Raw genomic sequence first — 16,905 nt, forward strand, 5'->3', positions numbered from 1 at the left:
GAAGGAACTGGAAAGTTGCTGGAGAGGCCTTCATCCTGCAGTGGAATGAAAATGGCTGATGATGATGATTATCAAAACATGTAATTATTATTAATTTTTAATTAATAATAACACTGAAGTTTTGTATAACCTAAACAAAATAATATGGTCAAGATTAATATGTACATTACTGTATTATTATTTATCCGGTCTGTTACATCTGAAATCCGTTATTTCAGGGTCCGTTAAATCGAGGGTTTACTGTATTGTTCTATGTGCTTTCCTTCATTTGAGATGAATTCTGGAAATGGAGGACTGCGTGTGACACAGTTTCAAGTAGCATCTCATTGGGGATGTTGGCTACATGCTGTTTAATGCTTGCCTTCAAATCGACAAATATCTTTATGCCGCCACAGTAAAGACTTTCTGCATCCAGAATTGCAGAAAGTCTCTATAAAAGATGCAATCGTTTCCGAATGTTGAACAGAGCAATTCTTTCACTTATCAACCACCGTGGGGAGGAGCACCATCTCGCATGAACGCTATGGTCTCCAAGCATTGCCTTTCTTGCAGAGCAGGAATAATGTGATCTCTTAGAAGAGTGCAGTACCATGCACCAATTACCGTACACCTTACAGGGCCATGAGGTGTAGACTCTTCAAAGAAAAATGGTCCGATAATAAACTCTACTGTGAATCCACACCATACTGTAACGTATGCACTTTGTAGTGGTCTTTTATGCACAGCAGATGGACAAGAAGTTCCCCATATTTGGCAGTTTTATGCATTTACAGCTCCTGAAGAGTGAAATGTGCCTAATCAGACCACAAGATCATTCAAGTCCATGTACTGTCACGTTGCATACGAGCCAGAAATCGTAGAGCAAAGTCTATTCAATTGCTGATCACAAGACTTTAGTTCTTGCGCTATGTGAATCTTGTACGGGAACCAGCGTAAAATCATTCGAAGCACTTTACATACAGTAGACTAAGGAAGGTTCAAGTCTCTTGACACAACTCTCGCACTACCGACTGGTAGTGTTTCGCATTCTGACCATTGCACTTCATCCACTGCCTCCATTCCGATACATGGTCATCCCCTGCCTGGAATTACACCTAACTCCCGGCGCCTCCGTAGCCAGGTGGGAAGGAGCAGCAGTGCGTAGCACACGCTTCTTGATTAGACCGGGGTTCGAGCCCGTCACCACCAAATACGGAGCATGCGGAAAGGTCAGGGAATGACCACCGCACCGGAGCAATATGGCCTTAGTTGCTAATGCTCCTAAAAAACAAATAACATAACAACACCTAACTCCCCGGTCACTTCAAATTTCATTATTAGTTTTTGAAGCTCCACTGATGTCAAAGGTCCTTTACGCAAACCTTTAAATTTCCAATATTCACGTAGTGCTGCATTAGCATTACTATTATTCTGGTAGAACAGTTTTACTAAAAGAGCAAGTTCCTTTTTTGTAAGAGCCATAATGGTTATTGATGGTGGCGTTGGCTTTTTTGCTTTTATCTAACAGGATGTCATTTGCGTAAGCAGCGTGTCTTGAAGTAAATGACAACTTTTACATATGTGCAGTGCCGTTTTAACCCTAGTGGTGGAAATTTGAACTTTTTTTTTTTTTTCTTCTAAAAATCGCTTCTCCATACCCTAAATGACATACCCACCAATTTTCAAGGCGCTAACTCTAACCGTTTTGACACTAGGGTCTCCTGAATAGGGAAACTTCTTTTATAACCACCCCGGGTATATAAATTAAAGCTTGTGGAAGCAAATGTTTCTTCATATGATAAAATATTTCTTCCATAGTGGGTGTACTTGTGAGAACATCCGGAAATGCGTTATCTAAGTGTAATTGTCAATTGAAAGATAAGGTCTGCAATGAGTTTATTTCTGTTGGGCTAATTATGATAAATATTTTCCCATTTAGGGATATAGAGGTATTGCCACTGTGGATGATTTGATAGGCTTCTTATCTTTACAGCATAATTTAATAAGAAGCTTGTTGATGGAAACAGAGTGAGGGATCAAAAGTTTCAGTGTATGTACTGGTGATGCAAAAAAATCTCCCAAAGTAATTTGTAAGCCATTATGATGAACTCTGTTAAGCCATTTTAAGGTGCTACTATCCACTAGTGTCAATGTACTGGATATCAAGATCTATCACATTCTACAGTTTTAAGAAGATATTAACAAAGCCAGTGTAGCCTAATCAGCATCTTCCTCTTGTGCAATACAGTGAAATATATGGTTAATACTTCTGAGGAAGTAAAGGCTAAATACAGAATGAAGGATGGATTTTTGTTTTGGATAGTCTTGTATTATAAAGTCTGCTACAAATATGCTCCCTGAAGTTTGATGGTAATGTACTTTCAATTAAAACTGAGAATTGTCATCACACTGCATGTGCTAGCTACTACTGCAACAAGAGAGAAAAATTTCAGTGCTTGTAATATCATTCATTCATTCTGAAAAATATAACAAATTAATATACATAGTATGCAACTTTAAACAAAGTACTAATGTCACACTCCAGTGGATCTTGAAATATTATTCAGCCAGCTGTCAAGGAAGAAAGAGCTGAAATTTTATCAGGCTCAAAATTGAAATTCTTACAGATTTAGATTAAGACATTACAATAAGAAATATTTAATTTCATCGTTTTATTCTAAATTCACCTTTTGTATTTTTTAAGAAAGCGTTTTTTTTTTTTTTTTTATCATATTTCAAGTATTTCTTCCTCATCAATCAACTCTTTAGGGAGAGCTGTATTCAGATCTTCCTCCACCTCTTCTCCATTCAATGTCAAAGTTACTTTAACTTCTAAATGAGATGAGTTTAAGTGAAGGTAGATTCAAGGTACACTTTGAATGTGACTCTAAAAGTTATAGACAAGTGAATCTCTAAGCATGGAATAAGGCAGCCAAAGTAACCTCCATGGGCCATATATGGAAATTATTACTGATTTAAAGATTTAAGGTTTCCATGAAAATAAGATCCACATCATATTTCATTCATATAAAATTTGTTATGAAGAAAAGTTATGAAAATTCTGCATTAAGAATATTCTTAACCGAACAAGATGATAATTTATGAGGGGTGATCATTTAATTCGCAGACTGGTGCAAGATTTTACGTTTATCATGAGAACTTTCCATAACTGCCGCTATAGGCATTCTCCCTGATGGCTAGTGAGCAGACTCTGTGTGCACATGCCAGTACTTGTCAAGCTAGTGTTGTGTAGAGAGTTTTTTTTTTAACTACGTGTCACTGACTATCATTTTGAAGCAAGTATCATATTGGACATACAGACTGAACAGCGATATGCAATTTGTTATTGTGTCAGATGGGGCTTAAATGCATTGGAAACAGTTAAAGAGTGAATGAAGCATATGGTATTGAGTGCCTTGGTAGGACAGCCATATTTAAATGCCACAAGTGATTCATTGAAGGCCACAAGTCTGTTGCAGATAACCCAAGACCTGGTCAGCCTTCCTCCTCAACAACTCCTGAGCAAATTGCAAAAGCCCAGGAAATCTTGGATGAAGACAGGCGAATTACACTTTGTGAATTAGCTGTTAGAATGTCCATTTCATACAGTAGTGCTCACAATATTGTGAAAGATCACCTGAAAATGTCGCAGATTCCACACAATTTGACTCCAGAACAAAAACAGCAAAAAAAATTATTGATTGTTTTGAAACACAGGGTCAAAACTTAAATCAAATAGTGATTAAACTTGGATTTTTTACTATGATCCAGAGACAAAAGAACAGTTGAGTCAGTAAAAGCATTCTGATTCACCGACCTAAGAAATTTCAAGCTTCTCATTCAGCCGATAAACAAATGGTTATGTTTTTTGACATAAAAGGCATTTTTTTTACACATTTTGTGCCTTGTGGAACAAATATGAATAAGGAAGTATATTCTGAGGTTCTTGGAGTCAAACTTCGCCACGCCATTTGTGAGAAACGTCAAGAACTTTTTGGTGTGAAGTAGCTTCTCCATCAAGACAATGATAAACCCCATACGGCTAATATTGTGCAGCCAGTAATCACTGCCATAGCTGCCAAGGTATTGCTACATTCCCCTTATTCACCGGACATAGCCTCATGTGATTTCTTCCTGTTTCCATGTCTGATGAAAGCTCTGAAAGGCAAGTGTTCTGCATTCAACAACAATGGTCACAGCACCGCAATGGAAGCACTTTGCAGTCTTTCGAAAAATGGCTTGCAAGAAGCATTTAATGTGTGGTACAACAGTGGTGAAAGTGTGTAAAGTTCAAGGGGGAGTATTTCGAGAGGAAGAAATCCATAGAAGATTCAGATGATGACAATTAAGATAAGATCTTGCACCATTCCACGAATTAAATGATCATTCATCATACACAATTTTACAGCACATTTTATACAAATTATTCACCAGTACAAAGAACACTTCAAGTGACAGCAATCACAAACCTCAAAAAAGGTGGCAGTGTTGAACAAATTTTTATTATTTTTATGAACAAATAACAAGCAAATAATATACCTTCAACTGGTACTAAAGGAACTTCTACTCGTAAAAGGACAGGGGCACCCCAGCTATTAAATTCTGGACTTTTGCTATAGGACTCTCCATACATTTTGCCTATGAATAATGGATGCATAGACATTATAACAAAATGATGCACTCTGTGTCTATTTAAAGTAATAAAAATTTAATAGTAAATTCAAAATAAACAAATTTTAATTACTATTCTGAAGAAATAAAACACTCCTTATCTGCATACTAGGTTTAAGGAAATTCAGAGGCAGGGTTTCAGAGGATGAGTATGTTTTCTAACTCAACATGTTTTCCAACTAAAGGTTAGAAAACACTATGTTTTCTAACTATCAGCCTAAATAAATTAAATTAAATGTCTGATTGTAATTGGTCAAATATCCTAGCAGGAATATAATTTTAAGCTGAAGAAAAGGCATTACTGAATTAACAAACATGTGAAATCACAGATTAATAATAACAAAATGATAATAAAATAATAAAACAAAATAATTACAATTGAGGTTAAAATACAATAAAATAATACAAAAAACCTCCACATGATATGCAAAAATTTTCCTTTCTGTCTTATATGTTGTAGTTATTTTAAGATTGGTCCAGTGGGGTATGGCATGAACTACTTCAGTCAAATCATCTAATTAGTTTGTTTGTTTCTTTGTTATTTGGTTTTTAGGAGCATTAGCAACTAAGGCCATATTGCTCTGGGGATATGTGGTGGTCATTCACTGACCTTTCCGCATCCTCCGTATTTGGTGGTTATGGGCTCAAACCCCGGTCTAATCAAGAAGTGTGTGCTCTGCACTGCTGCTCCTGCCCACCTGGCTACGGAGGCTCCCCATTTAACTAGTAAACCAGTTCACGAGTTTATCACACATCAGGCCTCTAATCAATAAGGTCCACAAGGTGATATGCTTGCTATACAGAATGAGAATAATTTTATTTTAAGGAAATTTCACAATAAATTTCTTTAAAAAAAAATGAAAAACCAGGGCATAGGCCTCTTTCAAGGTTTTTTGAGACAGTTTTTGAACAGTGAAAACAAGGACACCAGGCAATTCTAACCTATATGGCAGGTGTGGTGAAGCATGGTCACGAGACACATGAACTTTGACTTGAACTGCAACTTCCAGGAAAATTCATGCCCCTTGATTAATAGGACATTATAATAATAATAAAAAAAAAAAAAGCAACCAAATATCAAATGATGATTTTAATACTGGTTGGAATTTTAAGGAACTTCACATGATTTCTAACTTTTATTCATACAGAAATAAACAGATAGCTATATCCTGAGTTATGAAAATACCAAAAATCCCAAGAAAAAAATTGTGCCCTCATTCATGCATTCTTTTACTACCGAGCAGGAAAGTTTGCTTCCAAAACTTTATTCATTAATGAGCATTTTAAGTGTAGTTAAAATAAAACAACCTAACTAATTCTGAAATTGCTTGATTTGAAAAGTAAATTTTTACTGCCCACATGAATTTTATTTATTAACCCCTTCCCAGAACATTTTTTTCCTGAAAATATGCCATAACGGATCGACTTTTTTTTATTTTACAGATTAAAAGTATGCATCATGCAAATACTCATTGTATAGTTTTTGTGTTTTTTATAAATTTTTTAGTAGAAAATACATGGGAGTAATTAACCCATTTGGGCTATCCCGAGTTATCTCATGTATGTCAAAAAGTTTTAAAATTACACAGATTTTTTTAATAAATTAGCACTTGAGCTAATAGAAAGGAATAGAAAAACACTCTTCACTACTCATTAATATAAATAAATTTAAAAAATCAAGCGGAATGCACAAGCAGTAACCTCTCACCACAAGCAATAATCGTGAACTAACTACATTCTGACACACGGTGGCAGTTCAAGAGGGTGGCGAAATATTTTTCGATATAGTTTTCTAATTGGTTAACACTTATCAGTATTCAGCATTTAGGACGGCAAATTTTATTTTGCTTACTGGCGACACATAGGAATGCACACTATTGTTCTGACATTGCTGTACAATAAGTAAATATATACCGTATTTCCCCATGTATAAGACGCACCTTAATTTTGGGGCCTGAAATTTGGAAAAAAATGTATTACATAAAGTTATTGAACTCAAGTTTTATTCATCATAAAATTAATACAACTCATCACTGTGAAAACTCCCATCATTAGCTTGTCCTCATCTGTGTCTGATGACAAATCACTGTCTTCATATATTGCCTCGTCCTCAGTTCCATCATGAAATGCCACACTTCTTAAATGACTTGACAACGATCTCAATCTTGATATTATCCTAGGATCTTTTCACCCAGGTACAAACTTCTCCTATAGTTAGTTTCTTCACTCTTTGTTTTTTGCTCTGCAGCAATCTTCTTTGTATTTTTTGTTGTGTGCCCTGAACTGATCAAGCACCAATAGGGCAGGTTTGCGTAAGAGCCTACCTGGTCTCCTGCTCCAAACTTTCTCAAACCTTTCAAACCTTTCTCAAACTTTCTTCATCCCATCCTGATCCAACCCTTGTCATGAACGTGGACAAATCACTCCTCGAGGAATGTCTTCTTTTGGCATTTTTTGTGTTTGAAAATCAACATAGGAAGCATCTTGGTTCCGTCGGCACAACAAGCTAGAACAACTGTATAATGGCTCTTTTCATGTCCACTTGTCTTCACAGTTACAGTTTTCACCCCTTTCTTATCAACAGTTCTGTTACTTGGGAGATCAAATTGAAGGGGGACTTTGTCCATATTTGCAATTTGTCCCAACTCAAACTGATGTGTCTTCTGACATTGAATGACAAAACGATGAAATTCAAGGACCTTCTGCTCATAGCTTTCAGGCATCTTTTGGGCAAGTCTGGTGCATGTACACATGCTTAGTCCATTCCGTTTCATGAACCTGAAGCACCAATTGTGTCCTCCTTTGAAATCAGTAACTTCTTTTTCATCAGCAATTCTTCTTGCCTCATGCTGAACCATCTTTGTGGACACAGGAATCCCAATTGCTCTTTGCTCCTCAATCCACATCTTCAATTCCCTTCTAAATCAGGCCATTTTTCTGACTTGCCTCTCATGGCCTTCTTCTGCTGTGGCGTTTTCAGTAGGGTTTCTTCTTCCCGTAGCCAGTCTCTGATTGTTTTCTCAGTTGGAGGAGGACCAAATTGACGTTCAGCAGCACGATTTCCATTCACTTTTGCAAACTAGATCACTTTTAACTTTAATTCAGCACTGTACGAAAATCTTTTCTGAGCCATTTCTGGGCAGAACATGGCAAAACGTAATCTAATATACCGGTAACAAGTGCGAAACAATGAGCGCAAAGACAACAAGCGCAAAAAAGTGGGAAATGCAAGTAAAAAAAAATCTACAACCACTGTATAAGACGCACCCAGTTTTTAGACACCAAATTTTTCGAAAAAAGGTGCGTCTTATACATGGGGAAATACGGTAAGTAAAATGAAAGCCAGTCGTCTGCTGCCAGGCATAAGAAAATCCTGAGAAATCTCGGGATTTATCTGGCTAATGCAAAATTAGCCAGATAAATGCCTGAGAAAATAGGTTTAAATCCTAAATTTGAAAGTATTATTGTTTGCTTCGGGTATTATTGTATCCCGAGATATTTCGTGTAGTTCCAAATAACTTTTAAAACTAAAAACGAATTATCTCGGGATAATCCACGAAGGAGTTAAAGGTCACCAAAATGCACTTCAGAGGCTTGCATCTCTCAATCATGCCCAACATACTCAAATGATCAAACGGGTGCAAAATGATCCTAACCAATGATGAAATTTGGAGGGATTACGGTATGCAATAAAACATCAAGTCAAAATGTTTCAAAGATTTCTATTATAAATGTGTGGTACTCTCATTAATAAAATAATATAATTAAGATCAGTTGAAGATGTATGACAAAGTCAGAAAAAATGTATTAAAAGCAGAGAAGCTCTAAGTAAACTTAAAGCCACATGCCAACACAGAATTGGTGTGGCACAAAATAGTTGGATATAAAGATAAAGTGACAGTGGGAGTATGATACAGATTGTGAAGATTATGACATGAGCCTCTCTACATGCATATGAAATAAGCAAGCAATTTTCAATGTCTTATTTTGGGAAATTTAAATTAGTTTCTTATTTATCAGAGAAATGGCTGGAAAACTCACCATGTGGGACAAAATTTTGGCATAAACTAGGTTATTTCTTGTATCAGAAGTTAGGGAAAATACTAGACGTAAAAATATCCAAGATCAAAAGATTCATTACTCACAAACCAGATGAAATCATAGAGCTATAGTATTCAAGAACCATTAACAAGAAGTGATCACACTTTAGGTGAAAGACCATTGCAACCTCTTTCTTCATTCTAATAGATGGAAAAAAGAGGTTGCAATTATTAAAAGTAAAGGCATGGGTTTTAATTTCAAGAAAGAGGGATGTGATTGTTTAAAATGCTAAATAACATCCATACCAGGCAAACAGCAGAGGGGAAGGGGAATACATTAAAATTATGGAATATGTTTAAAGCAATAGTCAGAGAAGTCAGGAATGCATGAGGAGGATTCCAAGATGGATGAATACAGAGCAGTATCCAACAGAATTTAACTGAACACTTAGTTTTATGGAAGTCTATCAGATAAGATTTTAATGCAGGAAAAGCCTCAGAATACATTATGGTTTGCAAGTAAAAGCAAAGTTGATGTTTTCTGAGGCTAGTTTAATTGAATATAGTTCAGCCATACATATGCTACATTTGACCAGGAGAGATAGAGAAATGGAAAAGTCAGGAAATATCAGCTAGTGCTCTGACTGCTGATTTTGTCATTGACACATCAACACTGTGAATCACAGGGAGGCACATGTCTGGACCACGGAGGAATAGGCACATGGCTTTGAGTGAAATATATTATCTAGCTTTTCCTCCAACTGTTCTTTAATTCCCACAATCAAATTCCAGTCGGTCAATTTTTTTTTTACTGAAAATCGGCTGTTTTTTTTTTTCTATTTGTCCAATCAGTTGATTAATCAATTGATTGACAAAGAAGTATGGTCACATTGGACAAACAGAAAGACTGTATTTTTGTTGCATAATTGAGTAATAACATAACTCATCAACAGTCAAACCATCGATATCAAGTGGACAAATCTGATTTATCCCTTTCCTTCTGGAGTTTATATAAGTAAAGAAGTCTTTGCATCCTTTGCCTTTTAATGAACTAATGTTATCAGTGGAGTACCCCAGGATTTGGTGTTGGGACTATTGTTGTTTTCTATATTTATCAATAATATTGATGAAGGCATATCAGACTAAATGATGAAGTTTGAAGGTGATACAAAAGTTGGCAGGGTGGTGATTAATGATAGTAATAACAGTATGCTAATGCGACAGGATCTAGAAAAGTTACACAGATGGGGTGAGAAGTGGCAATTGAATTTTAACATTGATAAATGCAAAATACTGCATATGGGTATAGTAATCCCAGAGTAACATCCCAACTCCATGATACTACACTCAGGGTAGTGGGAAATGAAAAGACCTGAGGTTGGGGGGGGGGGGGCAATTTGGCAGTTAGATATTCAGACAGCCTGCCAGGACAGCTCATGGGGTTTTGTCAATGATATACAGGAATTTTGCTAGCATGAATAAGGAGGTGATTATACCATTGTATAAGGCAATGGTGCAGCCTGACCACTGTATAAGGAAATGGTCAGGCCGCATCTTGACTACTGCATACTGGTCTGGAAGCCTCATTTTAAGAAGGATGCAGAGCTGCTAAAATGAGTACAGAGAAGAGTGAACAAGATTGGTGAGGGAAACAAAGGGGTATTCTTACCAAGAATGGCTTCAGTTCTGCAAATTGCAGCATCTGAAATTAGACTAGCAAATTGATCTGATTGCGGTGTTTAAGGCTTTGAATAGATTGAGGAAGCTCAATGTTGATGCAATTCTTCCTCTTTCTCAGACCACACGAGGGGGCACAAATTCAAACTGAGAAAGGATGGTTGCAGAACAGACATGCTGGCTAAAGACAACCATGTTGTCTTTATCCAGCAGGTGGTCGACTGCTAGAACAAACTTCCATCTGTTGTTGTGAAAGTTGATAGCTTAAATAAATCAAAGAACTAGACAAACTTTTGGAGGTAATGAATAGGTGAAATGGGAGGTCTCTCTCTCTCTCTCTCTCTCTCTCTCTTTTGTTTTTTTTTTTGCTAATGCTGTATAAGCTTACTTTCTTGCATCACTTTCCACTGATAATGTTAATCTTCTCGAGACAGTAATTGACATTTCTTATTCATGATAAAAGTATTTTCATTGCTAACTTTTAGGTAATTATAAAACAACTAAAAATATATACACATGATTAAAATTAAAACTCGGAAAATATCTTTTACCTCCCTTCTGTGTTATCATTGCCCACATATCCCTCCATCCTATAACATGAGCTTTCTTACTTCCTAGTTTCTTTAAGAGCTCTCTAGCAGGTTGCTTCATCTGAAATGTACCCTCATCCTGGAATTATGAGAGAATACTAATAAGAATACTGTGATTAATATACATTATTATTCAACAAATTTTTGAATTTGTTACAAGCTGTAATGGACCTGTAAATTCAAAACTACCTATGGCACTAAAGGTAATAATAAGGACACATCAAATTGAACAAAAAATTAACATTGGTAACTCATGTGGATACTGCATAAGATATTTTAACAATTTCCCCTAAACTATCTAAAAAGCAGTTAAGTAGAGTTTTCTTCTTCCCCTCCCCCATTTTCTTGAAGACTACAACCTCAAAAAATTTATTCCCAAAGTCATGTGTTTTTTAGTCATGAACTTGAGCATCCTTCTTTTGCATGAACTTCTCCATTGGAACAAATGCATTTATAGCTTCAAGGATATATTTATTATAATGAACTCATAAACAACTAACAGTGTACACTCTCTCTCCAGTTGGTATTAATAGCAGAATTAAAGCAAGAAAGTAAGCTTTATACAGCATCAGCCAAAAAAAAAAATCTCATATCACCTGTCCATTCCCAAGCAGCTTGTCCTTGAATTTATTCAAACTGAACACTTCTACAATACCAAATGGATGTTCCAACAATCAACTACTTGCTGGCTGAAAGCAAATTTCCACACATCTGTCCTGCACCCATTCTTCCTCAATTTGAATTTATACTCCCTTGTGTGTGCACGTGTATCTGCGCAAGAGGAAAGATTTCATTGGAAATGAGCTTTCTCAATCCATTAAAAAAGCCTTAGACTGGCACCCATTGTTCTATATATTTCTTCCAAGCACAGAAACATTTCTGAAAGTCACCTTCTGCAAGCCCTTTTAACAGTTGCGTAGTTTTTTTCCGAATGTCTTCAATAGATTGAAAATGGTTTCTCTCAAGTACACTTTTCAGTGTACAATTATCTGGTAAGAAATTTAAATCTTCCAAAAGAATCTGCAGAACTCCTTGGTTCTAGAATTAAGTCAAAAAATCTTCTAGCAGATGGGATGCTTTTCTCATGGCACAAACACAGAAAATAAGAACTAGTCCCCAACTTTTCTGAGGACAATTCTATAGTTTTTTGCAGTAACATAAATGACTTAATTATCTATTTAGGAATTAGTTACAATCCTATACAGTTGAAACTTTTTATTGACTCAAAGAGGAGTCTCAAAAATGTGTTCCAATGGAAATAAATGAGTCAATTCTAGTAGTTCCCTCTGTGCATTTGAAAGAAACATACAAGAACTGAAAAAAATTGTTGACAAATAATTAAGAATGAAGAACATGGTTGGTTGGTTGGTCTATGCTGACTTTAAAGTGATAGGCATGTTACTTGCCTATCACATTAAATGGCTTGCTTTTTGTGTGAGTGGGATGGTTGGGCACTGGAATGTATGGTCTGGCTAAAGAAGGGCAGTTTGTTGCCTGGATCAAAGAACATAGTTCATAAGCCTCTGGTAGACTGCAAACTATGCTCCTTCACTCTTGGACATCAAACTGGGTTTGACGAAATATTTTGTGAAATCTTTATCTCAGGAAGTTACCTGCTTCAACTACTTTTGTACTAAATTCCCATCAATCATCCAAGAGAAGCTAAAATACGGTATTTTTGTTGGACCTCAAATTTACAAACTGATTAGGGACCAAGATTTTTAGGAAACGAAGAATAAAAGAGAAAAACAAGCATGAGTTTCAGGTCTGTTGTTGAGAACATTTTAGGGAAGAACAAGAATCCAGACAACAAGAATATAGTTGAAAATATTTTGGCAAACTTCAAGAAGCTGGGCTGCAACATGAGTGTCAAGGTACATTTTTACACTTCCACATTGACTACTTCCCAGAAGATCTAGGAAGTATTAGTGAAGAACAAGGCGAGAAGTTTCACCAGGGCATTAAAGACATGAAGAGAGGGTACCAGGGGAAGTGGAATGTCAACATGATGGCTGACTGCTGCTGGATGCTGAAGAGGGACTGAAAAGTATAAGGATCTGCAAGAAAGTCAAAATGCAAAAATCTGACCCATTGTAAATCAGTTTTTAAAATGAGAGGTAACTGCTGTTTAGTGGACTTTTTACCACACTGCCCTTTTTTAATAGTGTTGTTTTTAAAATGTATCTAAATAAAAAATATCTGGTAAAAAGTAGAATTTTGATATAATTTCGGTGCACAAATTCTGCCAAAATTAACAAAAATTTGTGAAAAATCAAATTCTATTTTGTGATTTTTAAAGAAACTTATGATGGAAACAAAGGGAAATCATTTTTTGAAATCGGCATTAGAAATACCCTTTTCTGAGAAATCGTCAGTGAATTGTTTTCAAAATGCAGAGTAGTGGTATCTTAGAGTATCCTCATATTACACAAAGGTCCAATCTGATTTATTTTCTTCTTCATTGTATTTATATACATGAAAAACTCCTTGTCCCTAACCTTTGGGGATTTTTGCAGACCTTTGCGGAATTAACAAGTACAGGTCACTGTTGAAAAAAAGCCGTGAATTAGGGCTGAATTCGAGAGTGTCTGCAATTCTGCCCGGATATGATAAGAGGGAGTATATGATGAGAGCCCAGTCGATCAATTCAGCCCTGGAAAGATTGTGCAAGGCTCAAGGGGTTGAATTTTTTTCTCAGCTGGTCTGTGCTTGTTAACAGGAGAGACTGCTTCTACAGGAATGGGATACACTTAAATAGAAAGGGTGCAAGAATATTTGCTGTGCTATTGAGGCAGTGTTAGGTGAGTCGGAAAACTGCTAGCTTGGGGGGACTAATAGAAGGACTAATAGATTAACAGTAGCCACTGGTAGAGGTGAAAGTGATTCTTGCAGAGCTTCTGATGGAATGAGCAGCAGCCTGGAAAACAAGATGCGGGGTATTTCAGAGACTGCTGGGAGTCATTGCGGTATAAGTAAACACATGGGTTGTGTTAGGATAGCTAAGAATAGGAACAGGTTCATGTATACTTGCATGTACACCAATGTTGGGAGTTTGGTAAATAAATTTGATGAATTTGAGGTATTGCTCAAAACATCAAAGGCAGATATTGTGGCGATTTCAGAGACGTGGTGTCACACAGATATAAGGAATGCAGAACTGGAATTTGGGGAGTACAATGTCTACAGAAAGGATAGACAGAGTAGGAAGGAAGGAGAGGTTATGCTATTAGTTAAGAAACACATAAAATTCAAGGAAGTGAAGCCAGTCGACATCGCTGGACAGTGCAGTGTTGAGTCAGTTTGGTGTGACATAAGCATTGGGAGATGAAATTTGAGAGTAGGAGTGTGCTATAGGCCTAATGACTCTGATGAGTATAATAAGAAACCGTACAGGGAAATAGAGTGGGCCAGTAAATCAGAGAGTCTTATAATGGGGGATTTTAATTTCCCAGATATTGACTGGAATTTGTGGGTTAGTCACTCACACACTAGCAAGGCTTTTGTGGATTTATTGGATGATTGTTTTCTACATCAGCATGTTCGGGAGGCAACTAGAGGGAGTAATACTCTTGATTTGATTATCAGTAGTGTTTCTTCATGCATTAAGAATCTGCAGATAAAGGAACCACTAGGTGGCAGCAATCACAGTGTGCTAAAGTGGGATTTACTCAAAGAGGTAACTACCATCAGGCATAAAGGGAAGGGTTTTTGCTTTCGTAAAGGCGACTATGATGGTCTGAGACAGTATATAAATTCTGTACGGTGGGACCAACTAATGATGTTATCAACAGCAAATTCAAAATGGGAAGCATTCAAAGAACTTATCTTGGAAACTACTAGGCTTTACATACCAACTAAGAAATATTTTTCAAGGTTTAGGCCTAGATGGATGTCAGATGAACTAATGAGACATTAGCATTAGTAGAGGCATATGATGCAAGAAATCAAGATTATGCAGCATCAGCCAAAAAAAAACCCACTTCCATTTCACTCCTCCGTTCGTTCGAAATACCTTTCCAGCTGAGCCTTAAATTTATTTATGCTATCAACTTCCACAACAAGGAATGAAAGTCTGTTCCACCAACCAACTACCCGCTGGCAAAAGGCAAATTTCCGCATATCTATCCTACATCTGTCTTTCCTCAATCTGAATTTATGCCCTCTCAGGTGATTATTCTGAGCAAGAGGAAGAATCCTATCGGCGTTCAGCATGCTCAATGCCGATGACAGAGAGTGGTAATCAATGGACACTGCTCATCGTGAACTAATGTTCTTAGTGGAGTCCCTCAGGGTTCAGTGTTGGGTCCATTGTTGTTTTCTGTATTTATAAATGATATTGATGATGGTATATCAAGCTTAATGTCTAAGTTTGCAGACGATACAAAGGTTGGCAGGGTTGTTAAGGACACTACTGACAGTATGCTGTTGCAACAGTATCTGGAAAGGTTGAGCAGATGGGCTGAGAGGTGGCAAATGAATTTTAACATTGACAAATGTAAAGTACTACATATGGGAAACAGTAACCCCAGAGCAACATATCAACTTTGTGGTACTACATTCTCTATAGTGATAGAGAATGAAAAGGACCTGGGGGTAATTGTGCAGGCAGATATGAAGTTTTCTGAGCAGTGCACATGGGCTGCAAGAGTAGCTCATGGTGTCTTGTCAATGATATACAGGAATTTTTCTAGCAGGGATAAGGAGGTGATTATTCCCTTGTATAAGGCAATGTTCAGGCCACACCTTGAGTACTGTATACAGGTCTAGAGGCCTCATTTCAAGAAGGATGTAGAGCTGCTGGAATGAGTACAGAGAAGGGCAACAAGATTAGTGAATGGAACAAAGGGTTGCTCTTACGAAGAAAGGCTTAAGTTTTGCAAATTACAGTGTCTGGAGACTAGGCACCGGCGAGGTGATCTAATGGGGGAGTATAAAGTCTTGAATGGTTTGAGCATGCTCAATGCTGATGGGATTCTTTCTCTTGGTCAGAATAATCGCCTGAGAGGGCTAAATTCAAATTGAGGAAAAACAGATGTAGGATAGATGTGTGGAAATTTGCCTTTAGCCAGCAGGTAGTTGTTTGGTGGAACAGACTTCCATCCCTTGTTTTGGAAGTTGATAGCCTAAATAAATTTAAGGCTCAGCTGGACAGGTATTTCGTACAAACAGAAGGGTGAAATGGGAGTGGTTTTTTTTTTTTTTTTTTTTTGGCTGATGCTGCATAAGCTCGCTTTCTTGCATCATATGCCTCTACAAATGCTAATGCTAATGCTTTGTTCTCTCAGCCAGTGCTTTCTCATACTCAGCCTTGGCTGCCCTAACCTTTTCTGTGGTACTACTGCAGATCACCTCGTAGCTCTTGAAGGCCCCAGTACCTTTCATTGCTTTGTTTCTTTCCCAGGCCATCTTTTTCTGCTCTAATAGACTAGTCAGCTCCATATTCATCCATCTTGGGAAAGCAGTGCATATATTTTCTTAATAGTATAATGCATTCTTAGCTTCTGTGATTATTGCCATAAAGGTATTCCATAATTCTAATATATTCACCCTCCCTCTAAAATCTGCACAAATGATAGATGCGATGTAGTGTCTTAAACGGCTATAGTACTATTTTCTGAAATTAAAACCTGTGCCTTTACCTTTAACTACTGCAGTATCCTTCTTCATCTTCCAACGAACAACTGCATGTGCTGCCTATAGCTCTGCATGATGGCTGGAAAAGGAAATGCACATCGTAGAGCTTCACTGCGCTCCTGCAGGCAACCGCACCAGTCCTCGGGGGAAAAAAACTTGGAGGGGGTTCCCTCCTCGATCGCGATGACTAGAAACAAAGTTCGGACCACGAAACAACAGGCTTCTGCAGCAAATGAACACGGCATACCTGCCACAGACAACTCTCCCGGCGGCGACGATGCCGATTGTAATGGGGGGAACAGCGATTGTGCTCC

At 37.2% G+C, this 16,905-nt stretch overlaps 1 protein-coding gene across 1 annotated transcript in view; it reads right to left on the reverse strand.

The window, feature by feature from the left end:
* The window catches only part of LOC150087117 (protein O-linked-mannose beta-1,2-N-acetylglucosaminyltransferase 1-like), a 275,054-nt gene that overhangs the window by 237,777 nt on the left and 20,372 nt on the right, over positions 1-16,905 (reverse strand). Inside the window, exons 4-5 of the mRNA XM_090372379.1 lie at positions 10,919-11,036; positions 4,519-4,617 (exon numbers count right to left, since the gene is read on the reverse strand). Coding sequence (XP_090228505.1) covers positions 4,519-4,617; positions 10,919-11,036 — 217 coding nt within the window. The remainder of the gene's footprint in view (positions 1-4,518; positions 4,618-10,918; positions 11,037-16,905) is intronic.

This window comes from Mastigoproctus giganteus, chromosome 4 (assembly GCF_048544385.1).
Source record: "Mastigoproctus giganteus isolate SK-2022 chromosome 4, ASM4854438v1, whole genome shotgun sequence".
NCBI lineage: Eukaryota > Metazoa > Arthropoda > Arachnida > Uropygi > Thelyphonidae > Mastigoproctus > Mastigoproctus giganteus.